This window comes from Somniosus microcephalus, chromosome 6 (assembly GCF_052327205.1).
Source record: "Somniosus microcephalus isolate GS21.2 chromosome 6, FLI_Smic_1.0, whole genome shotgun sequence".
In the NCBI taxonomy this organism is placed as follows: domain Eukaryota; kingdom Metazoa; phylum Chordata; class Chondrichthyes; order Squaliformes; family Somniosidae; genus Somniosus; species Somniosus microcephalus.
In genome coordinates this window covers 65258038-65284689 of record NC_140992.1, presented here as the reverse complement: position 1 = coordinate 65284689, position 26652 = coordinate 65258038, and the positions used below count along the sequence as shown (strand labels likewise).

General features: G+C 44.9%; 1 protein-coding gene across 3 annotated transcripts in view; it reads right to left on the bottom strand.

Annotated features, from left to right (window-relative positions):
* The window catches only part of LOC147115769 (spermatogenesis-associated protein 16-like), a 258198-nt gene that overhangs the window by 203259 nt on the left and 28287 nt on the right, over nt 1–26652 (bottom strand). For all 3 annotated transcript variants that reach the window (XM_085990302.1, XM_085990301.1, XM_085990300.1), the window contains exons 2-4: nt 16800–17433; nt 6421–6566; nt 4865–4954 (exon numbers count right to left, since the gene is read on the bottom strand). In XM_085990302.1, the coding sequence (XP_085846428.1) occupies nt 4865–4954; nt 6421–6566; nt 16800–17417 (854 nt within the window). In that variant the 5' untranslated portion in view covers nt 17418–17433. The remainder of the gene's footprint in view (nt 1–4864; nt 4955–6420; nt 6567–16799; nt 17434–26652) is intronic.

Sequence of the window (26652 nt, the reverse complement as noted above, 5' to 3'; positions counted from 1 at the left end):
TCTCTGCCGCAGAGAGCCGTGGAGGCTGGGTCATTACATACATTTAAGGTGGAGATAGACAGATTTTTACAAGATAAGGGAGTGAAGGGTTATGGGGAGCAGGCAGGGAAGTGGCTTTGAGCCCAAGATCAGCCATGATCTTTTTGAATGGTGGAGCAGGCTCAAGGGGCCAAGTGGCCTATTCCTGCTCCCATTTCTTATGTTCTTATCTTGGTAGCAGCCACGATGCTTTCATCCTGCGCCAGACAGGTGTGCCAGACCTTTTCCAGGCACCGCATCCCTCAAGTGGATGGCTCCTCGGGGACAAGGGTTATCCACTCTGCACCTGGCTGATGACATCACTTCGTAACCCCAACACCCCTGCTGTGCTGCGGTATAGTGAGAGCCATATCGCCACCAGGAACATAAGTGAGCAGATGATCGGTGTGCTCAAGCAACGGTTCCGCTGTCTGGACCACTCAGGAGCCCTGCAGTACTATCCTGAGTGAGTCTTCCTCTTCATAGTTGTGTGCTGCATGCTTCACAACCTGGCAATCCTGAGGACCCAGCCAATGCCACCAGGGATTGGTGCACCACCTGAGGAGGTGGAGGAGGAAGACGATGAGGAGGATGATCAGCAGCACACCAACGTGGGAGGGAGGCACACAATGTTGCCACTGCAAGGGCCGCCCGTCAACGGGTGATAACAAGCCACTTCTAGGCCCTTACTCAGAAGATGGCTTCTGGCATGGAGAGCAACATCATGGAAAGCAACCCGCACCCCCTATTGCCGGCCAAAGCTGGAATGATTCCAATGGCCAAAAATGTAAATTTTGAATACAACAACTTTTTTCTTTAACAAACTCTGTGTGTCATTTATTCAGGACAAAGAATTAGAAAGAAACACAACAAATCATGAATTAACAGAACTGGTTCTCACAAGATGGAGATAAACGGCAAAACAGTAAACAAATGTAATCACACGAACCTCGACCTTTACTACAAACATTCCCATCATTTATTTAGACCTCCTAGGGTGATCTCCATCCCCTGCGCACTTGCCCCCTTCCCACCCTACGGCTCCTCCGTAATGGGGCCCCAGTGGCTGCAGCAAGGCTGGTGGAAGGCTGCTGCATGTCAGATGCAGAGACTACGGATGCCCTTGAAGGATGCCCTCGACCAGCTCTGGCCCTGGAGGCCCCGGCTGCTGACTGCACCAACTCTGCATGGGTGGCAGCAGTCTGGGCTGGCTCTGTTGCAGGCGGTGGCAAGTGCAATGGGGAAGTGCCAGTGGTGGGAGCAGGAATGCTGTCATCCTGAGAGAGGACAGCACCTTCCTGCTCGACCGACAGACTAGCACTCCCACAGGGCAATACCTCAGCATCTGGAGCAATCTGCTCGAGCACAGATTGCTGGCCTGCTGTGACACCGTGAGAGCCCCGGGGCAATGTGGCCGACCCAGCGACGATGGCAGTCGTCAGTGCTTGCGTGACATCAATCTGAGACTGCATGAGAGCAGTCTGAGACTGGATGGCAGCAGCCAGTGACTGAATTGCAGCACTAAGCCATTGCGTTGCGTCGGCCTGTGCTGCAGCGGACTGCTCCACACTCCTAGCCAGTCCATCAATGCTTTCGGGCACCCTTGCACTCAGTGTGCATGCTCAAGGCCTGGCTATTCATGGCCGCGATGACGCGCTCCTCCTGAGTCCAGTGCAGCAGGACTCGCTTGCCTACTCGCCCTCCGGAGAGATGGCCCCCGAGCTTCCCTACCCCCATGACGTTGCTGCAGCCCGCTGGGTCCCGAAGTGTCGTCCTCATCAGACCCTATCCCCCTGCTCCCCTCCAGGGAAGGCGTGGTCCCAGTGTGGGCATGGGCTCCCTTGGGAGACGCAGGCAGTGAGGCTCTGGCTTCCTCTTCGTCCTTGCCTGGGGCGTCGCTGCCACTGGTTGGTTGAGGGACAGGCTGGTCAGTTGGTGGTTCACTATCTGAAAGGAGAGAGGTACAAGAGTGGCTTTAGCGTCAGGACAGGGGGGCAGTAAGGGAGCAAGGACTGGAGACATTTAGTAAGTTGGATTGAAAGTGTAAAAGGCTGATGTTGTGAAGGGCAAGTGGAATGAGAGAGGAGAGAAAGCTGATGAACATACCATTGCTGTCCCCAAGGGGGTCGACCTCTCCAGCGGCCACGGCACCTATGACCTGGCTGGCAACGATCCTGTGCACGTGCACCTCCAAATCGTTGAGGGTGTGTAGGTCAGCCGGTCCTCCTTCCGTGCGTTGCTGCTGGCGCCTGTTCTGAGATAGCTTGGCCTGCAGGAAAAAAGATGGCTGCTTGCCTGATGTGCCTCCCATAGTTGAATAGCCCTTAATGTATTCAAGGCGTGGAATGTGCGTGTGTCTTTTATGAGATGGCCGTGGGTCTTGGATGAGTGTTGGGCATTTGTGGTTTTTAAACCCTCTAGGCACAGAATGAAGTTGAGATGGAGGGATGTAGAGGTATTGAAAAGTAGCCACTCACCCTGACCACCTGAGTGAGGTCGTTGAACTTCTTCCAACATTGGGTGTGGGTCCTTGGCACCAGGCTCCTGGAGGAGACGTGCTGAGCCACCTCCTTCAGACTCTTCTGTATTCGCAGGGCAATGGCCTCCTGCCACTCTCTGGGTAGAACACTGCCCGTCGCCACTCCACAGCGCCAACCAGAGCCACCAAAGCCCAGTTGCTGAAGCGCTGAGCTCTTTCCCTGGGCCTATCCATTGGTGGTTCCAGCAGAATTGATGTACAGGTCTCTCCAGGCCGAGATTCAAGGCTGCAACGAGCAGGTTGTGGCTGGACAGCAAGATTGACCCTCCCCTTTTAGAACTGGCCAGCGCCAGTCGTGTTCCATTGCTAACTGACATCACCTGAGCTTCGCCAGCGCTCTGAGGTAGTGCCTCGCTCCTCGGCGTTAGCACCATAAGACAGGTGTGTAGCGCCTGATTTAGCGCTCAAATCACCTCCAGGGGCGATAGAGGCCAAGTTTGCAGTCAGAGGCGATAATTAGCGCCAGGCGCTAAACTTTGCGCCCTGCCGATAATTGCGCCCCAAACGGGGCGATACCGAATTTCTCCCCCATTAAATTTTAGAGGAAAGCAGCTCACCATTAAAGGGGAAGTTGTGGTACTGGCAAAAAAGGCCATGGTGGAACTGAATGGTTAGTTTGGGGCTGCTTTACCTACTCAATATATTCAAATGAGGTCTGTGCATGCCTCATTTTCCCCCAATGGAGATCAGAGGCCTGATTTTCTGATCTATGCCTACTGCCATAATTACTGTATGCCGCCAGCTTAGGCAATTAAGGACAGTATTCATCACATCTAAACCTTTTTGCAAAAATGAACAAAAACAGAAATTTCAGGATAGAATGAGTGAAACACAGAAAGAGGAAGAATAACAGAGCCACAGGGAAAGAGTAAAAGAGAAATTCAGACAGAAATGAGAGACCAAAAGAGTCACAAGGTTGATGAATGAGCTATGAGTACAGTCTGAATATAACTTGGAACACCTGCATTGTGTTATGTTGTCTGCTGGAACAAAAATAAATACATTAATAAATAGAATAAGGATGTGCGCATTTGCTATTTAAATATCTGAATTTTCTTGCGCTGGATCACTTCAAATAACAGCCTACTCCTTCAGGGCTTGACTGCACGAAGAAACTCTTGTAGGGGTGCCCAAACCTCTTGAACTAGCCATAGACCTTTCAGAAACCTAAGCCCAACATCTGAATTTACTCGAATATTCACCCATAATAGCTATCCATACAGAAGTATGTGTTCTATTAGTTGTTGCAAACGGAAACTAGTGCCAAAATGAAAACTAAAAATAAATGTTTGTGATTTACTTGGCTGGAATTTGCAGTCTCCGTGACAGCATACTCTCAAAGTATGCTGTCGTAATCCATTTCAAAGGCCCCGCAACTACCAGGTTTCCGCATGCGCGAAATCCGGAACTTGCGATCTGTCAAGGTACGCCTTGACAGATCATCCGAAACGACTAAACACCGTATTGCTGGTGCCGCAGAGTTGGGCTATGCAACTGCCTAGCAATTGCCAACGAAACTCTTACAGCTGGTAAAAGCAGGCATAGAATTGTGTGAATTGTTTAATTATTTGGGGATTCTATCGCATCTCATTAGGGGATTCCCTTCATAAATGACTGCAATAGAATCCTCCTTTGTGATTGGAGGACCGGGCCCCCGTGATCCCAGGGATGCTTTCGAACTGCCTGCGTCCCTGGGATCCGTGGGCCTTTACGCAGAGGTTCGTCTGGAGGCCAGAGACCAAAACTCTCCGCAGCCTGGACGCCTGGAGGTAGGTTCGGATTTGTTTCACAGGTCAGAGGTATACTCCGGAGGTACGCCTCCAACCGCAATTTCTACCCAATTAAAACATTTAATAAATTCCCATTTAGTACAATTAAAGTTGTATTGGTAGATGTTTAACTGCAGTTTTTGAATATGCAAAAAACTGAAGGTTAATTCTAAACCTCCAGTAGACCTATGCTAGAAAATGATGAGGAGGAATGCCAATTCTAAAATGCATATGGAAGGATTAGAACTGACTAGTTATAACATGTGATTTGGAGATCTGGATTAGCAGAAATGAGTGTCTTTCAATTCCTTGCTAACTCTAATCACATCAATCGCTAAAATGTTGACCTTACATGCACCTCAGATTCAAGCCATCTGAAAACTGAAATAGTGTTAAAAGATTCTATTACTAAAAACTATATTGACAAGTGTAACCTTGTTTCTGCCCAGTACTAAAATAAATGCTTAGAATTAATACTTATTTCAAGCCCTTACTCCCAATGCCTACCATTATTTCATACTTCTAGAAGTTTACTTACCTTGCAGCTTCAGTATATCGTTCCAAACACCGGAAGACAGTGGCTTGACGAAGATGATTACGGAAGTTAATTGGATTCAGTAGTATGCTCCTTAGAAAGATCACAAAATGATAAATTAGCCTGTTACAAAACTGACTAATAAACTATGTGTGGGTTTTACTAAGTCAGTAAATGTTTTGGCATAAAGTATAGCCAAATATCTAAAAATCATCGGTGTGCCCAAAACCGCTATATATGGATATACATCTAAGTTTGTTATTGTGATTTGCCCGAGACAACAGAGAAGGGTTCACACAATTAACTGATACAGAAGCAGTGATCTCACTTTGTTTGTTTGTTGAGGTAGGACATTGTAATATTGTTGTTTTTGAATATGATTACTTTCTGTGGGATTATCATTGGCATTGAAGAAAGCTTAAAGTTAGAAGTGAGTAACATGTTGAAAGAGCATGATGTATTCCTGTTTGTCTGGCAGAGATTTCCTGCATCATACTACTAAAAGTGATCTACTACTAAAAGTGATCTGTTTCTGGGTGAGATAAAATTTAGCCAACACTGGTCACTACTCAACAGCCAACCAGTGTGATGAGGCAATGGGAAATGCGGAGGAAACTTCAAATGCCAGCAGCATACATCACAATGGAGTGATGGATTTACATATAACATGCCATTATTGCTGAAATTTGGTAGAAGTGGTAGTACCAGCCACATGGTCCCAGGTAGGAAGGCACCCTTTAAGCTGCTGTAGGTATCCGATTCCTAGTAGGCAATTCCTTTTCCCCAAGGGGCGAGCTGTGGAGCGCTGGCAGGAATACCACTACTCTAAAGTAAATGAGGCAGACCCAAGGACATTTGTTGGGATCAGCACCAGGTCAATCAGACCAGCGAAAATCATGTCCTACCACAATTGCGGTGGCAATTTCACCAGAGTGGAAAATCTGGGTTATGAATTTTTGGAGTATGAATACAAAATAGTGGCAATCTGGGTAAATCAGACAATTTTGTTGGCAGACACATGTCCACTATCAATTGTGTTAAGTCTGAAGAGGCTGGGTTTTCCACTTATAAAGCTTGGGCATAAAGGGTTACCTGGGTAGCACGCATAATGAAAAATTAGACAGGGAGAATCGTATGCTCATAAGAGTCCTATTTTTCATTAATTAATTTAAATGGATAGAAAATCATTAATGCTCATAATCTGCCTTGTCCGATTTTCATCTATGCGGTCTGCTCAGGTGATGTTTTATGTCCAAGTGATATAAAAGTAAAATCTGTCCTACCATTACATGTTGTTGCCAGTAGAGAAAGGAAATTTTGCGGGAGGCGTTAGCAGTGCCAAGCCCAGGTGCTAGGTGCTTTGCGCCCCGTTAGTGCCATCTCGGGGCACTAACAGGAGGCGCAAAGCAACCGAATTTCCCCCCCCCCCTCAAGAATTTGGAAAATGCTATGGGTAAGCGTTCCAGCAATTCTTTCAGTAACATATTTCTTAGCCAAACCTTCTACTTCAGGCAGGATGGGAATAATTATATCAGTCAATAACAGTCAATAGCGTTTACCTGTGAGCATGATTAAGAGCTAGGTCTGGTCTTCTCATGCGCAGATAGCAGGTTACAAGCTTAGTTTCGATAAAACTGGCAATGCTTGAAATTTTTTCATAAGATGCATAAAATGGGTTTCCCAGAACTGCTCCTTTACTACAAAGCTACACAAAGTAAAATAATGTTCAGAGTTTATATTAGCAATTGTAAAATAGGAAGAACAGCAAGTTTTAATAATTAATCCAACTCTGTAACACACTGAAGACCACTTAATCTTTCCATTCAGATTTCCAGACAGTAGAGTACAAATCAAAGGAAGTTACAAAGTCACACTTAGACCGTATAGTGCTCTGGTCAGACATACCTTGAGTATTGTGTCCACTTCTGGTGAGACACAGTCAACAACAAAAACTTGCATTTATATAGCACCTTTAACATGGTAAAATGTCCCAAGGCATTTCACAGAGCGATTATCAATCAAAATTTGACACGAGCCACATAGAGATATTAGGACAGGTGAGCAAAAGCTTGGTCAAAGAAGTAGGTTTTAAGAAGCGTCTTAAAAGACGAGAAAGAGATAGAGAGGCAAAGAGGGAGGGAATTCCAGGTGTAGGGCCATGGCAACTGATGGCATGGCCATCAATGGCAGAGCAAAGAAAATTGCAGATGCGCAAGAGGCCAGAATTGGAGGAGCACAGAGATCTTGGAGGATTGTAGGGCTGTAGGAGGTTACATAGAAACATAGAAGATAGGAGCAGGAGTAGGCCATTCGGCCCTTCGTGCCTGCTCCGCCATTCAATGAGATCATGGCTGATCATCCAAATTCAGTACCCTGTCCCTGCCTTCTCCCCATATCCCTTGATCCCTTTAGCCTTAAGAAATATATCCAACTCTTTCTTGAATATATTTAATGAACTGGCCTCCACCGCCCTCTGTGGCAGAGAATTCCACAGGTTCACCACTCTCTGAGTGAAGAAATTCCTCCTCATTTCAGTCCTAAATAGCTTACCCCTTATCCTTAGACTATGACCCCTGGTTCTGCACTCCCCGGCCATCAGAAACATCCTTTCTGCATCTAGTCTGTCCAGACCTGACAGAATTTTATAGGTTTCGATGAAATCCCCTCTCAATCTTCTAAACTCCAGTGAGTATAAGCCCAATTGACACAATCTCTCCTTGTACGTCATTCCTGCCATCCCAGGTATCAGCCTGGTGAATCTCCGCTGCACTCCCTCCGTGGCAAGAACGTCCTTCCTCAGGTAAGGTGACCAAAACTGCACACAATACTCAAGGTGTGGTCTCACCAAGGCCCTGTACAACTGCAGCAAGACATCCTTGTTCTTGTACTCGAACCCTCTTGCTACGAAGGCCAACATACCATTTGCCTTCTTAACCGCATGCTGCACCTGCATGCTTACCTTCAGCGACTGGTGCACAATAACACCCAGGTCTCTTTGCACTTCCCCTTCTCCCAATCTATTGCCATTCAAATAATAATCTGCCTTCCTGTTTTTGCCACCAAAGTGGATAACCTCACATTTATCCACATTATAGTGCATTTGCCATGTTTCTGCCCAATCACCCAACCTGTCCAAACCGTACTGGAGTTTCACGACATCCTCCTCACAGCATACCCTCCCACCCAGCTTTGTGTCGTTTGCAAATTTGGAGATATTACATCCAATTCCCTCGTCCAGATCATTAATATATATTGTGAACAGCTGGGGTCCTAGGACCGATCCTTGCGGTACCCCACTAGTCACTGCCTGCCACTCGGAAAACGACCCGTTTATTCCAACTCTTTGCTTTTTGTCCGCCAACCAGTTCTCTATCCAAGTCAATACCTTGCCCCCAATCCCATGTGCCTTAATTTTGCACGCTAACCTCTTATGCGGGACCTTATTGAAAGCCTTCTGAAAGTCCAAATACACCACATCCACTGGTTCTCCCTTATCTATTTTACCAGTTACATCCTCAAAAAACTCCAGTAGATTAGTCAAGCATGATTTACCTTTTGTAAATCCATGTTGACTTTGTCCGATCCTGTCACTGCTTTCCAAGTGCTCTGCTATTACATCTTTTATAATGGACTCTAGCATTTTCCCCACTACCGATGTCAGGCTTACAATTCCCCGCTTTTTCTCTGCCACCTTTTTTGAATAGTGGGGTAACATTAGCTACCCTCCAATCCATGGGTACTGTTCCAGAGTCTATTGAGTTCTGGAAGATGACCAGCAATGCATCTACTATTTCTAGGGCCACTTCCTTAAGTACCCTGGGATGTAGATTGTCAGGCCCTGGGGATTTATCGGCCTTCAGTCCCATCAATTTTCCTAACACCATTTCCCTACAAATACTGATTTCTTTCAGTTCCACAGAGATGGGGAGGGGCGAGGCCAGGGAGGGATTTGAAAACAAAGATGAGTATTTTAAAATCGAGGCATTGCTGAACTGGGAGGGTGATGGGTGAATGGGACTTTGTATGAGTTAGGATATAGGCAGTAGAGCTTTGGGTGAGCTAAAGTTTACAGAGGGCGCATGATGGGAGGCCAGCCAGGAGCACTGGAATAGTCAAGTCTAAAGATAACAAAGGCATGGTTGAGGGTTGAGATGAGCTGAGGCAGGGGCAGAGACAGAGGTGGAAGTAGGCAGTCTTGGTAATTGAGAGGATATGGGGTTGGAAGCTCAGCTCAGGATCAAATCAGATGCCAAGGTTGCAAACAGTCTGATTCAGCCTCAGACACTGGCTAGGGAGAGGGACGAAGTCGGTGGCTAAGGAATGGAGTTTGTGGCGAGGACCAAAGACAATGGCTCATCCAATACTGGAATTTGGACAAGCAGCGTGACAAATCAGAGGCAGTTGGAAGCAATATATAGATAAGGCAGAATATTGATCCCTAGTGTCAGAGGACTGTATTATGAAAAGGGCTGGAAAAAACCTGGGATTTTCAGCATTGAAAGGAGGTGATTTAGTGGAGACAATAGTAAACTGTGGCAAGAAGTGTTAACTGTGAATAAGGAGAACATAACAAAGGTTCAATTTTAGGAAGGAGGACTTTGGGGGAATGAAGAAGCAGTTGATGGAGCTCGACTGGTATACAATGTTAAGTGTCTTAAAATAATGAACATAAATGCAGGGAGCATTATGAATAAAGTAAGTAATCTGGAGCCATCTTCTGGTGACAAGGATTATAAAATAGATATTTTAAGTATTATTGGTGGCTAAAGCATAGAGGAGAAGTGGTATACTTTTAAATGCACAATTCAGATATTACAAAACAAACTTATACCACTGGGTAAGAAACACAATAGGAAAAGTGGCAACCGAAGTGGGTTACAAAGGAATGCAAGGAATAAGGGCATAAAATAGAGCATTCTTCAAATATAGATCTTCAGGTTTAGTGGTAGACAGATAGTTGTATAACAATAGGGTGAACGCTGTTAAAAAAAAACTGGTTAGGCAGGCAAAAATAGACAATGAGATTAGGATTGCTGGGAACATAAAAAAGGCTTCTCTAGGCACATCCAGAGCAAACAAAGAGTCAAGGAAGTAGGGCCTTTAACAGTCTTCACCCATGGGGATATGGTATTAGGCAACCAGGAAATTATGGATATCCTGAACGATTTATTTGCATTGGCGCTCACAGCAAACGCTACTGATTTTCTCCTGGAAGTGAGAGTTGATTTTCTGGGAAATGAAGGGGAAATTACGTTGGCAATAATAATTACTGATAATGATGTGATAGATACATTGCAAGTTTTGAAAGAGAATAAACCTGCACACAAGTGTACTTCTCTCTAATCATTGGCACTAGAAAAGGGTTACCCATCCATTAACTGCCATTGGACACAGGAGCTGCAAAGATAAACTACAGAACTGCGTTTGTTTAATTTAGAGAAGACTGAGACGGGATCTTATTGAGATATTCAAGAACCTTAAGGGTATTGACATTACATAGAAATACATAGAATATACAGCACAGAAACAGGCCATTCAGCCCAACCAGTCCATGTCGGTGTTTATGCTCCACTCGAGCCTCCTCCATCCTTCCCCATCTAACTCTATCAGCATAACCCTCTATTCCCTTCTCCCTCATATGCTTATCTAATATTCCCTTAAATGCATCTATACTATTCACCTCAACTACTCCCTGTGGTAACGAGTTGCACATTCTCACCACTCTCTGGGTAAAGAAGTTTCTTCTGAATTCCCTATTTGATTTCTTGGTAACTATCTTATATTGATGGCCTCTAGTTTTGCTCTTCCCCACAAGTGGAAACACTCATGGAAACCCAGAGTTGAATCCTGAGAAATTGTTTACCACAGTCCCAAGAACAACAACTAGGGCCATGAGATGAAGGTCAGAAGAGGGAAGGTGAATTGACAGAGCAGTTATAACTATTTCACATAGAGAGGGAAAATAATTATTATTATAAGGTAATTGGCAAAAGGACCGTGGGGTGGAGGGAGATGAGGAGAATTTTTTTTTAAATGGCGAGTTATGATCTGGAATGTACTGGCTGAATGGGTGGTGGTGGAAGCAGATTGAACAGTAACTTTCAGAAGGGAATTAGATATATACTTTAAAAGGAAAAGTCTGCAGGGCTATGGGGAAAGAACAGGGGAATGGGGCTAATTGGATAGCTCTTTCAAAGAGCTAGCACAGGCACGATTTTCTAAATGGCCTAGTTGTGTGCTGTATGATTCTATGAATGCTTGGAATTAGTTGTCAAGGAGATGATCGAGGCTGATAGCACTAGTCATTTTAAGAGGGAGTTGGACAGGCATTTGGCAAGACCGCAAGGTACGGATAGTGTGCTGTGTATTCTGGATTTGAATTCTGGAGGCACCCAGATGATCATTTTCAGTCCTGTACAATCCTATGTTACTACGGATGGACCAAATGGCCCTTCTCATACAGGAATCTTTGTTATATCCGGCACCGACGGGACCGAGCTGTTGCCGATCTATCAAAACTGCCGGACATACCAGCGTTAATGTTGAAGCATACGGAGATTTGCAGCTCCGTATCTGGCAACAAACACTGTTGCTTAGCAACAGCTTCTAAACAGTCGGCCGTACCTTAGAAGCGTCTCTGTAGCTTAGCAACAGCTTCAGAGAGACTTTGCAGAGCCTGACTGTTGAAAAAAAAGCCACGAGAAGAAAAAAATCCTAACAAAACGGCTCCTGATTTCTGCCGATAGATCGAGGTTTCCGGACATACAACCTCCGGATAAACCAAAGTTTCCTGTACATACCTATCTTAAGATCTTGTGAAACAAAGGATATTTTACAGATCAATATTATGCACCAAAGCACAGTCCCTAGAACAACTTGGGCTACAAGATGAAGCTCAGAAGAGGGAAGGTGAATTAACAGAGCAATTATAATTATTTCACATAGAGAGTGAGGAATAAAGTAATTACCAAAAGAACCGGGGGCAGTGGGGGTGGGGGTGGGGGGTGGGGGGTGCGGCGGGGATGAGAAGAATTTTTTTTAAACAGCGATTTATGATCTGGAATGCACTGCTGGGTGGTGGAAGCAGATTCAATAGTAACTTTCAAAAGGGAATTGGATATATACTTTAACAGGAAAAGTTTACAGGGCTATGGGGAAAGTGTCATTGTCAATAAATATCATGTGGGATCAATTCTAAAGTAAACAGAATATATGCTATATTATATAAACAATACTCACTGATGCCCTGAATCTTTGATTAACTAACTAAGTTCAACTATAGCCAAAGAAAAATGATGTCACAATGACAATGCGATATTGCAATGGAGTCAACAACAAGCGGTTGAACAGGGAACTCTCATATATATATAAAAATAATACATATAAATAAAAGAGCCAAAGGTTGCTGAGCAAGTTTTAAACAAGGATTAGAGTATTTGAAACCTTATAAATCTCTTAAACACTTATGAAAGGAAAACAAATATTTGTCTGTCTAAATTATTTATAAATCATTTCATTATTTTTTGAGTGATGTTAGAAAGCCCCAAGAATACACCACCAAAAACCATTTGATATGGAAATTACTATCTTTGTCCGGATACATGTTTCATGTATTTTGTTACCTTAGCAATCGGAAACAACAATTCATATATCTGTTGGGAAAATCTGTTTATACAATGGAGGACTTTTCAAGTGTCAGCAGCTTAGATCACCTCTTTGATCTAAAATTCCCAAGTTGATTAATTATTAAAAAAATGTTAAAATGGCAATTGAGCAGTACTGATCTCTGTTCCTGATGAAGTAATCTCGTGAGTTTACCCTATGCCGTTCTATAAACAATTACAAATGTTATATGTCACCACAGTTTTGATTGTCTTTTCCAGCGTGGTTGGTTGTCATTGATCTATAAACCAAGGTGTAGCTGTTCATTAAAAAGCTCTGGAATGACCTGTCCCAAACAACACTGTAAAGAACTGTGAGCAGTACACATGTCTGCGGCTGGATGCTTCTCTTTGGGGAAGAGTAACGGCAAGGCGGGACTTCTGCCAACTCCTCCTATCCCCGAATTCGATGAAATTCCCTGGACGGGGTCAAAATGATGCAGAGAGGGAGCCTGGCTGGATTCCCACCACCAAAATGGAGGCCACTGCTACCATCCAGGAACATCCACTGAACCAACCGAAGCAGCAGAACAAGAATTAAAGATTAACTCCACATGATGTCAAGAAACGGCTGAGCGCACTGGATACAGCAAAGGCTCTGGGCTCCATCAACATCCCTGCTGTAGTGCTGAAGACTTGTGCTCCAGAACTAGCCGCGCCTCAAGCTAAGCTGTTCCAGTACAGCTACAACACTGGCATCTACTGGACAAATGTGGAAAATTGTCCAGGTATGTCAGTCCACAAAAACCAGGACGAATCCAATCTGGCCAATTACCGCCCCGTCAGTCTACTCGCAATCATCAGCAATGTGATGGAAGGTAACATCGACAGTGCTATCAAGCAGCACTTACTCACCAATAATCTGCTCACAGATACTCAGTTTGGGTTCCGCCAGGACCACTCGCTCCAGACCTCATTACAGTCTTGGTCCAAACATGGACAAAAGAACTGAATTCCAGAGGTGAGGAGAGAGAGACTGCCCTTGACATCAAGGCAGCATTTGACCGAGGGTGGCATCAAGGAGCCCTAGTAAAATTGAAGTCAATGGGAATCAGGGGGAAAACTCTCCACTGGCTGGAGTCATACCAAGCACAAGATGGTTGTGGTTGTTGAAGGTCAATCATCTCAGCCCCAGGACATTGCTGCAGGAGTTCCTCAGGGCAGTGTCCTAGGCCCAACCATCTTCAGCTGCTTCACCAATGTCCTTCCCTCCATTATAAGGTCAGAAGTGGGGATGATTGCAGTGTTCAATTCCATTCAAAATTCCTCAGATAATGAAGCAGTCCGTGTCCACATGCAGCAAGACCTGGATGACATTCAGGCTTGGCTGATAAGCGGCAAGTAACATTTGCGCCACACAAGTGCCGGGCAATGACTATCTCCAATGAGAGTCTAACCACCTCCCCATGACATTCAATGGCATTACTGTCGCCGAATCCCCCACCATCAACATCCCGGGGATCACCATTGATTAGAAACTTAACTGAACCAGCCACATAAATACTGTGGCTACAAGAGTAGGTCAGAGGCTGGGTAATCTGCGACGAGTGTTTCACCTCCTGACTCCCCAAAAACCTTTCCACCATCTACAAGGCACAAGTCAGGAGTGCGATGGAATACTCTCCACTTGCCTGGATGAGTGCAGTTCCAACAACACTCAAGAAGCTCGACATCATCCAGGACAAAGTAGCCTGCTTGATTGGTACCCACCCACCAGCTTAAACAATCACTCCCTCCACCACCGGCGCACTGTGGCTACAGCGTGTACCATCTACAAAATGCACTGCAGCAACTCGCCAAGGCTTCTTCGACACCATCTCCCAAATCCACGACCTCTACCACGTAGAAGAACAAGGGAAGCAGGCGCATGGGAACACCATCACCTTCAAGTTCCCCTCCAAATCACACACCATCCTGACTTGGAATTATATCACCTTCACCACATGGACTGCAGCAGTTCAAGAAGGCGGCTCACCACCATCTTCTCAAGGGCAATTAGGGATGAGCAATAAATGCTGGCCTTGCCAGCGACGCCCACATCCCATGAACAAATATTTTAAAAAAGCAGAAAATACCCCAACAAAGTATCTCCCTGGAGTTTTTGTAGGTCTCGGCCTAGACCAGGGCCTGGAAACGTAGGTGTTTGAGGTGAGATGCAGGGTGAGGAGGCCTCTATCAGGCACTTTCCCTGCATCAAAAGACCTCTGGGCCAATGCACCCTCTAATGGGTTGCGTTGGCCGTTCAAAATTCCGCGCATGCCCAGTTTTTCTATTTAAAAGCCGGCTCACTGGCTGCGAGGGCCTGCAGAGCGCTGCGCGGCTGCGCAGTTTAAAGGGAACGTTAGTCTGGACCTTTACAACTACTACCCAAGGCTTACCACCCAGGCAGGCCGGAGAGCAGCAGTAACCTGGGTGGATGGAGGGAAGTGGGGAAGAAACCCAGGCCCTGGCCTTGAACTATTACATGCAGTAGGTGGAGAAAAGATGACCAGTGGCAGTCCCAGCGGTGTTGGAGCAGTGAGGCGACAGTATACCTCACTTCCTCAGTTTCCTGCTACCATCCACCCACTTTCGAGCGGGACTGTGGTAGAAAATCTAGCCCCTGATCTCCCAACTGGGGAATGGTATGTGTGATGGTGGGTGGGATAGATCTTAAAAACTTGAGGAATAAAAATAAGTGCGACAAAAGAAAGGACTAGATCACCTTCAGGGTCTGGATTTAAATTCAGACTACACATACGGGCAGAGCTGAGTTATTGTGCAGATCATATTGCTACTTTAATTCCCTGAGCAGGAACCTATAATAAACTCTTGAACTACAGAGAATTGTCTCCACAGAATAGTTTCTGATGTAGCTATGCACATATCTTGCTAACTCCTTAAAAAATGCTCATATTACTTAAAACAAAATTTTAAACGACATGCGGTATATTTCCTTGTGGTGAGTTACACCGATAGCTTGGCGAGGTAGGTACACGAGGGTTTCCTGGGTAAGCTCATTTGCATACTCACTGAAGTCGTCACTGGGATAAATCTCATGTGCAATGGATGTAATTAGCTGGTGTGCAGCCTTTTGAAAAGACAGTTCAGCCTGCAGACCAGCAGCAGACTGGGGGACCACAAGATAAGGAAGGAACAGTGCTTGGCTCATTCACTTGATTCTCAGATAACTTCACTGCATGTCTGATCCATCTTTCATTATACTTTTCAAAATTATATCAAGAGCAAAAGTACCTGCACCAAGCAGCCAGACAAGGCAACAGAGCATGGCACCAAGTATAGAATCACAGATTCTTATAGCACAGAAGGAGGCCATTTGGCCCACCATGCTTGTGCTAGCTCTTTCAAGTAGGAAAATAACACAGAACTTTATATACTCAAACCTCCAAGGCCTTCTGGATCAAATTGAAGCCAAGATGCTCCTGGGTATGCGTGCCATCTAGAGGGAGAAGGCACTGTATCACTGTCACCCCCAGGATAGCAGACCTGTGTCGAAAGAAGTTCAGTGACCTCACCAGGGCAGGCAAGGTAACACGTACATTCTTCCTTTTCTTCCATGCCCACCCTGGGCACCAGTATAGTCTTCACTCTCTTAAAGCAACAGTTGTACAACTAACCCTTCAGAATGTACTCTGATTATGGGGGGTGGAGGAAGACTCTCATTCAGCATTGATGGAAATCCTGGAGAAATGCCATAAACATTCTCTACCTGTCCACTTAAACTACCAATTTTTCCCTTCTCTATCTGCCTGCTCAAACCACATATTGCCTTTTTCTACCCATCTACACTCCCAATCATCTCTTTCATACTTGCAAAAACAGGAATATTCAGAGGGGAAAAAAAACCATAACAGGATCTAAACAGCAGAAAGAAATAAAGGGGTAAGGGAAAAGATGAGGAGAGAAAAGTAATGGGAACAAAAGGAAAGTAAAGCCCAAACATTATCTGGTAAGTCAGCAGTATAGCAAGCCCCCAATAATAGTTGCATTTTTACTGCTGCTATTGCAAACCATGCCATGTTCCTATTGTTATAGAATATTATGAAGTAAATTCAACATTCTTGTGCTCCCAGGATGGAGCCATACTTGAGAGTGCATGTCAGAGATAGAGCTACACACTATAGTGCCAATTCTCTGACTTGTGCTCCTTTTTCGTGTGGCTCCTTGCTTGGAGTGCAATCTCTAAATTTCTTATTATCTTCTAACCCACTATTAGCACTGCAACAGGAGATAATAAAAAATAACGAAAGCTTAATAAATAGAATAGTGGTAAATACCTCTAATGCAGTTCTAAATCGTCCTGCTGCTACTGAATACTTCTTCTGGTGGTAGTAAAAACTTGCATCCTTTAATGCTTTAGCAAGCCATTTATCCATTTGAGGTGCCAAATTCAACGCACAGGAAGTCATAGCTTCTCCTGATTTGGTGGCTTCACATGTTGATTGAAAACTTCTGTATTCTTGGGATTCTATAAATTCATACATTATTTGTTGTTCATCAACATAAACCAATTTCATTTCGACATCCATTACACTTTTTAAGGGCACACGAGTGAGGGACTGAACTACTGGTGGATCTTGATGTTCTACTATTTTCAATTCTTTTTTGTTGGCACATTTTTCTTCATTTTCTAGTTTTCTTTTGATCCCTAAGCTGTCTAATGTACTCTTTCTCTTTAGCTTGACCTTTCTTGTATGTGTTATCCTCTGGTTTAAATAGGATTCTGGTTTTCTGCTACATATTTTGTCATTCCCATTAGGAGGTCTTGGATGATCTGTTGCATCATCCAATGTACTATTTTGAGATATATTAAAAGTATCTGTTTCTTTCTCAATTTTAGTGTTGAGAGCCACATTCTGTTTGCCATCTGAATTTTTCATAATTGTAGAAGCCATATCCAAACATTGATACCTAAACAAAGGTTACAAAATATGAATTATTAGAATTTACTCTGAAATACATGCACGTTTCATCGCACCATAGTTTGTTTCTGAAATTTTAGTCTACTTAGGAATCTCTTGATGTTGCAATATACTGATACAACATTTTGCAATAATAACTACTTGCATTTATACACTTAGCGTCGAAAAATATCCCATGGCACTTCACATTGAAATAAAAAGACTTGCATTTATATCGTGCCTTTCACAGCCTCAGGACGTCCCAATGCCCTTTACAGCAAATAAAGTGCTTTTGAAGTGTAATCACTGTTGTAATGTAAGCATAAGGAAAAATGGACGCTGATCGAAAGGAGATTTTAAGAGGAGTGATCAAAGCATGCGTCAAAGATGTGGTTTTAAGGAGGGTCTTAAATGGAAGGAAAGAGGTGGATGGGGTTCAGGGAGGAAATCCCAGAGTTTGGGGCCTAGCCAGCTGAGGGCATGCCCGCCAGTGGCAGGGTGAATGGAGCAGGGATTCACAAAAGGCCAGAGTCAGTTAAATGGAGAGTTCGGGATTGGGGGTTAACGGATGGAAGAGGTTACGGAGATAGGGATGGGTGAAACCATGAATATAAACGTGAGACCCAGTGGTCAGTGGTGGTAAAAGGCGAACAGATTTGTTTTCATTTTGTTCAATCACTGGCCAGACATATGCAGAATGATTCGGGAGATGGTAGAGGAATGCCTAAGAGTATCAGAATGTTTTCCAAATGCAGCCTTTGTATGGGGTAATTACTGTGAGCTTGAAGCTGACCGAGCAGTTGTAACTTGGATGTGGCTCAACAGGTGTACAAAAGTAGAAGATTATCCGCTGAAGAACAGAGAGCAATCACAGAGTGCATTGTGAACAGAGTGGGAAGTTAAGAATTTGGTGAGAGTGGGAATTCGGTGCCTTTAATACTTTTAGTGGTTCGAGTAAGCTTGAGGCAGAAAGTATTTCAAATTTTGTTCAGTGTTTTAGGGCTTAGTGCAAGTTAGTGTGAAAAAAAATTCAAACAGAATAAAAAGTAATTTACTATCTATATATATAAATCGGTACTTCTGTCATTCTGTCTATCTGTCTGTTATCGCGTGTGCGTTGCGGGTATGCACTCGAAAGTTACAGGGCGTACCTACGCGCGCGTTACCTCCAAAGAAAGCTTACGCTTCCGAGACGGTTTTAAGCGTATTTACGTTTCGGCCGGGCTAAAATTGCGCCCGCAGTATCCCAAAAACCTTCAACATTCCGCTCATTAGCATCTCATTATCCGCTCATTAGCGACAGAGTGACCTCGAGCTCGACCAATCGTACGCCGGGTTGCTGGCGTGTGCCGCCGGGCCAATCGGTGCGCGTGTGGCCGGGCTTTATCGTTCTGAACCGAGGTGAGTCGCCGCCATCTTGATTCCAAACTTTTCCTTTCTTTTTCCCGCTTTCTGCGTCTTAAAAAAAAAACGTTGCTTTTAAAACACATATTGTTTTTAAAAAAAATGATTTAGAAAGTAATTAACTTATCTAATCTCATTAATTTTCCTACCTTTCCCCGTTTTTCCAGGTAGGCCTAGAAGCCTCGGCGTCTCCTCCGCACCCACGCCCGAGCTAGGCACCTCCCGGCCCCACTCGAAGGCTGGAGGGCCGAGCCTCAGCCCAGCGCCGCTAGGGTGCGCGCGCAGCAGGAGCTGAGACGTCTCTCTCTGCCGGGGCTTGCTGAGCGTCCAGCGTTACCCTGGCAACGGGCGCAATCGGCGGTCTTCACCTCGGGGGGGAGGGGGGGCGGCCGCGACCCTCGGGGGGGGGGCCGCGACCCTCGGGGGGGGGGGGCCGCGACCCTCGGGGGGGGGGGGGGCCGCGCGCGCAGCAGGAGCAGCTGAGACGCGGCGTCTCTCTCTCTGGCTTGGTCAGCGTCACGGTTGCCCTGGCAACCGGGCCCGCCGGCCGAGAGAGACGCCGCGTCTCAGCTCCTGCTGCGCGTGCAATCGGCGGTCTTCACCTCCGGGGGGGGGGGGGGGCGCGACCCACGGGGGGGGGGGGTCGCGGCCCTCGGGGGGGGCGCCCGCCGCCCTCCCTCCCCTCCCTCCCGCCCTCCATCCCCGCCCTTCCTCCCTCCCTTCCCCCCTCCCTCCCTTCCTCCCCCCCGCCCTCGCTCCCCCTCCTCCCTCCCCCTCCCTCCCCTGCCCTCCCTTCCCCCCCTCCCTCCCTTCCTTCCCCCCTCCCCTCCCCCCGCCCTCCCTTCCCCGCCCTCCCCCTCCCCCTCTTCCCCCCACCCCTCCCCTCCCTCTCTTCCCCCCAGTCGCTCTCTCTCTTCCCCCCAGTCGCTCTCTCTCTCTCTTCCAACAACAACATGCCCTCGAAAAAGCCTCGGCACCGCCGGGCACTTCAGCTAGTGAATTAATAAATATAGACTAATATAGAGCAGGTTGCGTGTCTGGACTGTAGTATGTGGGAGTTTGTGGACAGCGAGACTGAGTGAACACATCTGCAGTAGATGTCTGCGCCTCAAATCTCTCTGGCTCAGAGCCATTGAACTGGAGTGCGAGTTGCAGACACTCCGACACACGAGGGGGAGGAATATCTGGATAGTTTGCTCCAGACCTTGGTCACACTTTGTAGAGGTGCAGGATCAGAACAGGGTTGGTGTGACCGATATTGTACAGAGTAAGGGGAACCCAGATGAGATAAAGAGGATCCACAGACACTGATCCTATCCAGCAGGCATAATGTACTTGCAGTATGTGAGGATAAGGATAAAGACTGTCGGAAGGACACCCAGACTGCTGACCATCGCATCTTGGAGCAGTAGGCTGTCCAATGGGGGGCGGAGGAGGGGAAGTGTAATGTGGCAGTTGTAGGGGATTCAATATTTAGGGGGGCAGAGAGTATCCTTTGTACGCAGGATCAAGAGTCCCACACGGTGTGTTGTCTACCTGGTGCCAGGGTGCGGGACATCTCGAACTGGCTTGAAAGCATATTGGAGAGGGAGGGGTAGGATCCAGTTGTTGTGGTTCATGTTGGGACCAGCAACACAGGGGCAAGAGGTCCTGTTTGGAGAGCACTAGGAGCTAAATTAAAAAACAGGACCTCAAGGGTTATAATCTCTGGATTATTACCCAAGCCACATGCAAATTGGCGTAAAGATGAGCAGATTAGGGAGATAAACATGGCTGAAGGAGTGGTGTGGCAAAGAGGTGCGAGTTTGGTGAGTGAGGGAGTTTGGGGAGGGAGGTGTTCCTTTCTTATTCTATCTTTGTCAGCTTCCAGGAGAGCAGGAGCTAAAAAGCTGCACAAGAGGGGATAGAGAACCAGCGGGAGTTCGGCTCTGTGACACCCCACAACTGCATCTGGAGAAAAATAAAAGGCGACATCACAGGGAAAAGGGTAAGTGATTGGTTGGTGAGTATTTTGCTCACTTCCCTTATCTTTTAAAGCCCAGGAAATGTATTAGTAATTGTAAGGTTTCATTAGTACTAGTTTACTAGCAGTAATAAATCTTATTAGGTGTAGTAGGGTTTGTCAATTACTAATTAATAAAAATAAATTAATTAAGACTCAATAAAGATGGCAGGGCAGGGGATGTGTTGCGACTGCAGTATGTGGGAGCACCTGGACGCCAGTGTGATCCAGGGTGAACACGTCTGCGGTAAGTGTCTGCAGCTTGAGGAGCTTCGGCTCAGAGTTGATGAGCTGGAGGCCGAGCTGCGGACTCTGCGATGCATCAGGGAGGGGGAAAGTTACCTGGACACTTTATTCCAGGAGGCAGTCACACCCCTTAGGATAGGGTCTTCTGATTTGGTCAATGGTCAGGGACAGGAGGATGTGACTGTGAGTGAGGCAGGTATGGGGACCCAGGAGGTGGAGGAACCTCAGCCTTTGCAATTGTCCAACAGGTTTGTGGTTCTTGCGGCCTGTATGGATGAAAGCGGTGGCTGCAGGGTGGATGAGCAAACTGTCCATGGCACCACGGTACAGGAAGCCATTCAAGCGGGGGGAGTTAATAGGAATGTAGTGGTAATTGGGGACAGCATAGTCAGGGGGATAGATACAGTTCTCTGCGGCCAAGAGCGAGAGTCCAGATGGCTATGTTGCCTGCCCGGTGCCAGGATTCGGGACATCTGCTCTCGGCTGGAGAGGAACTTGCAGTGGGAGGGGGAGGAGCCAGTGGTCGTGGTCCATGTAGGTACCAACGACATAGGTAGAGCTAGGAAAGAGGTTCTGCTGAGAGAGTATGAGCAGCTAGGGGCTAAATTAAAAAGTAGAACCTCAAGGGTAATAATGTCTGCATTATTACCTAAGCCATGAGCAAACTGGCATATGGTAAATAAAATGAGAGAGATGAATGCGTGGCTCAAAGACTGGTGTGGGAGAAATGGGTTTCGATTCCTGGGGCACTGGCACCTGTACTGGGGAAAGTGGGATCTGTATCGTTGGGACGGTCTTCACCTGAACCATGCTGGGACCAGTGTTCTGGCGAATCGTATAACTAGGGCAGCAGAGAGGGCTTTAAACTAAATATTGGGGGCATGGGATCAAATTTGGGAAGATGTGGTAATTCAAAGATTAGAGACAAGGCAATAGAGAAAGGTATTAATATGGGAAATGATAAACAGACCATGACAGGATGGGATAGAGAGTACAATTCGAAGAGTAAATCAACAGATAAGGCTAGAGGTTACAAAAATAATAAAAAGGACAAAACTAAAGGCTCTGCATCTGAATGCATGTAGCATTCGAAACAAAACAGATGAACAGATAGCGCAAATATAAATAAATAAATAAGATCCGATAGCCATTACAGAAACATGGCTGCAGGATGACATAGATTGGGACCTGAATATTGAAGGGTACATGACATTTAGGAAGGACAGGAAGGTGGGAAAAGGTGGAGAGGTGGCTCTGTTAATTAATGATGGTATTAGCACAATAGAGAGGGATGACCTACGTTCAGGAAACCAGGATGTAGAAGCGGTTTGGGTAGAGATGAGAAATAATAAAGGCAAGAAGTCACTTGTGGGAGTGGTTTACAGGCCCCTTAACAGTAACCACATGGTAGGACGGAGTATAAAGGAAGAAATAATGGGAGCTTGTCAGAAGGGTGCAGCAATAATCATGGGGGATTTTAATCTGCATATAGACTGGAAAAATCAGATCGGCAAAGGTAGCATAGATGAGGAGTTCATGGAATGTTTTCGGGATAGTTTCTTACAACAGCACGTTCTGGAGCCAACCAGAGAGCAGGCTATACTAGATCTGGTATTGTGCAACAAGATAGGATTAATTAATGACCTCATAGTGAAGGTGCCCCTAGGTAGCAGCGATCATAATATGATTGAATTTTACATTCAGTTTGAGAGAGAGAAGAGTGGGTCCAAGACTAGTATTTTAAACTTAAATAAGGGCAATTATGAAGACATGAAAGCAGAGCTACCTAAAGTGAACTGGCAAATTAGGTTAAGGGATAGGTCAATAGAGCTGCAGTGGCAGACATTTAAGGGGATATTTCAAAATACACAGAATATATACATTCCAACAAGAAAGAAAAATTCCAAGGGGAGGACCCACCATCCATAGTTAACTAAAAAAGTTAAAGATAGTATTAAACTTAAAGAAAAATCATATAATTGCGCAAAGATGGGTGGCAGGTCAGAAGATTGGACAGAATATAAAAAACAGCAAAGAATGACTAAAAGATTAATAAGGAGAGAAAAATTAAAGTACGAGAGAAAGCTAGCTAGAAATATGAAAACAGATAGTAAGAGTTTCTACAGATATTTAAAAAAGAAAAGAGTTAACAAAGTGAATGTTGGTCCTATAAAAAGTGAGTCTGGGGAATTAATAATGGAAAATAAGGAGATGGCAGTTGAATTGCGGAAAATAAAAGAAAATTTTGCATCGGTCTCCACTATAGAGGATATAAGTAACATCCCAGAAATAGCTGTAAATCAGGAAATGGAAGGGAGGGAGGAACTCAAGAAAATTATAATCACCAGGGAAGTGGTACTGAGCAAATTGTTGGAGTTGCGGGCTGACAAGTCCCCGGGTCCTGATGGACTTCATCCTAGGGTCTTAAAAGAAGTGGCTAGTGAGATAGTTGATGCGTTGGTTTTAATTTTCCAAAATTCCCTAGATTCGGGAAAGGTTCCATTAGATTGGAAAATAGCGAATGTAATTCCTTTATTCAAAAAAGGAGGGAGACAGAAAGCAGGAAACTCATAGGGAAGATGTTAGAAGCTATTATTAAAGACGTTATAGTAGGGCATTTAGAAAAGTTCAAAGTAATCAGGCAGAGTCAACATGGTTTGTGCAAGGGAAATCATGTTTAACCAATTTATTGGCGTTCTTTGAGGAAGTAACATGCGCTGTGGATAAAGGGGGACCGGTGGATGTACTGTACTTAGATTTCTAGAAGGCATTGGATAAGGTGCCACATCAAAGGTTATTGCGGAAAATAAAAGCTCATGATGTAGGGGGTAACATATTGGCATGGATAGAAGATTGGCTAGCTAACAGGGAACAGAGAGTATTCATAAATGGGTCATTTTCTGATTGGCAAGATATAACAAGTGGTGTGCCACAGGGATCAGTGCTGGGGCCTCAACTTTTTACAATTTATATAAATGACTTGGATGAAGGGACCGAAGGTATGGTTGCCAAATTTGCTGATGACATAAAGATAGGTAGCAAAGTAAATTATGAAGAGGACATACATAAGGAGGCTACAAAGGGATATAGATAAGTTAAGTGAGTGGGCAAAGATCTGGCAAATGGAGTATAATGTGGGAAAATGTGAAGTTGTCCATTTTGGCAGGAAGAATAAAAAAGAAGCATATTATCTAAATGGTGAGAGATTGCAGAGCTCTGAGATGCAGAGGGATCTGGGTGTCCTAGTGCATGAATCACAAAAGGTTACTATGCAGGTACAGCAAGTAATTAGGAAAGCTAATAGAATGTTATTGTTTATTGCGAGGGGAATTGAATACAAAAGTAGGGAGGTTATGCTTCAGTTATACAGGGCATTGGTGAGACCACATCTGGAGTACTGTGTACAGTATTGGTCTCCTTATTTAAGGAAGGATGTAAATGCATTGGAAGCAGTTCAGAGAAGGCTTACTAGACTAATACCTGGAATGGGCAGGTTGTCTTATGAGGAAAGGTTCGACAAGCTAGGCTTGTATCTGCTGGAGTTTAGAAAAATAAGAGGTGACTTGATTGAAACATATAAGATCCTGAGGGGTCTGGACAGGGTGGATGTGGAGAGGATGTTTCCTCTTGTGGGAGAATCTAGAACTAGGGGTCACTGTTTAAAAATAAGGGGTCACCCATTTAAGACAAAGACGAGGAGAAATTTTTTCTCAGAGGGTCGTGAGTCTTTGGAACTCTCTTCCTCAGAGGGCGGTGGAAGCAGAGTCTTTGAATATTTTTAAGGCAGAGGTAGATAGATTCTTGGTAAGCAAGGGGGTGAAAAGTTATCGGGGCTAGGCGGGAATGTGGAGTAATCAGATCAGCCATGATCATATTGAATGGCAGAGCAGGCTCGAAGGGCCGAGTGGCCTACTGCTGCTCCTAATTCGTATGTTCGTATGTACATACGTCCATTTCGTGGGATGGGCTCCACCTGAACCGGGCGGAGATCAGGGTCTGAGCGGAAAGGATGATTAGGGCAGTCATAAGGACTTTAAACTGGTAAATGGGGGTGGCGGGGAGGGCTCAGATAGAAAGGTAATATAAATAATAATTCTAAAATAAACGAAAGTTTATTTTTGGCAAGTAGAGCTCTTGCCGCTTAGGGGTACAAACTGGTTCTGTATCACGTTAAATTCTTTTTTGAACACCTCCCACTGATGTTCTGTCAATTTACTCATTAACAAATTTGCCCAGTTTACTGTGGACAGTCTCTGTCTCATTCAGTTGAAGTCAGCCTTACCTAAATCTAAAATCTTAGTAACTGTTTCTTCCTTTCAAACACTATGTTGAACTCGATCATATTATGATCGCTATTAGGTAAATGTTCTCGCACGGTTAGGTTGTTAACTAAATCTGGCTCATTACTCATCCTTAAATCTAATATGGCCTGCCCCCTTGTTGGTTCTGCTTATCCTGATCTATATGAAAATTAAAATCCCCCATTTAAACCACTGTGCCTTTACTACATGCTTGTCTAATTGCAGCATTTATACATTCTGCCACTTCACAGCTGCTACCAGGGGGCCTATACACAACTCCCACTACAGTCTTAAATCCTTTTCTATTTCTTAATTCTACCCATGAAGTCACCACTGCCTGCTTACCTCTTGTTGTATCCTCTCTTATCATTGAAGTAATTTCGTCCATAATCACTAAGGCTACTCCTACCCCTCTACCAGTTTCCGTATCCTTCCTATAGACCTCATAACCTGGTATATTCATTTCCCATTCCTGACCGTCTTGCAGCCATATCTCAGTAATGGCTATCCTCTTAAGTTCAATTTGCACCTGCAATTCATTCAATTTATTCATTATACTCAGTGCGTTTCTATAAAGAACACTTATTTGGGCCACACACCCTAACCTGTCCTTCTGCTCTAATGTTGTTTTTCCTCACACATTTCTATTTCTCTCTCCTGTTTTAATTACTTTAGATCTTTTAGTTTTCCCTTTACCTGCAGTGCCTAAAGCACAATTTCTGAGATATAGGATTTAAAAGCACAGATCCTGGCAACTGGGAGAGATACAAAGAATAATAAAAGGTGACAAAACAGACAGTAAGAGCTACAAAAAGGGAGTATGAAAAGAAACTTGCAAGGGATATCAACACAAAACTTTATTACAATTATATTAGAAAAAAAGAGGGTGGTCAGGAGCAATGTGGGCCTCTTGAAAACTGACAACAGTGATATTGTAAATGAAAATAAGGAAATAACAGACATGTTGAATAATTACTTTGCGTCAGCATTTACAGTAGAAGAAGTGCAGCGAGCACAGACTGAACTACTGGGAGTTTGGTAAGCGTGGGAGTTTTAAGGGTTAATCTCGTTTAAAATCTAGTGTTAATTGCTAGTAGCTCTTAAGTAAGATCAACTGTTTAAGTTAGCATTTAAACTTTACATTTTTAAGTTTCTTCAGGCTTAAGCAGAGACAAACAAGCAAGGTCTCCTGCTGGAGAGCTGCTGTAGTTAGTTAATTAGCTAACTGGATTAAACTCGTCCCTGAAACAGTAGCAGAGCAGTACTGACTCATCTG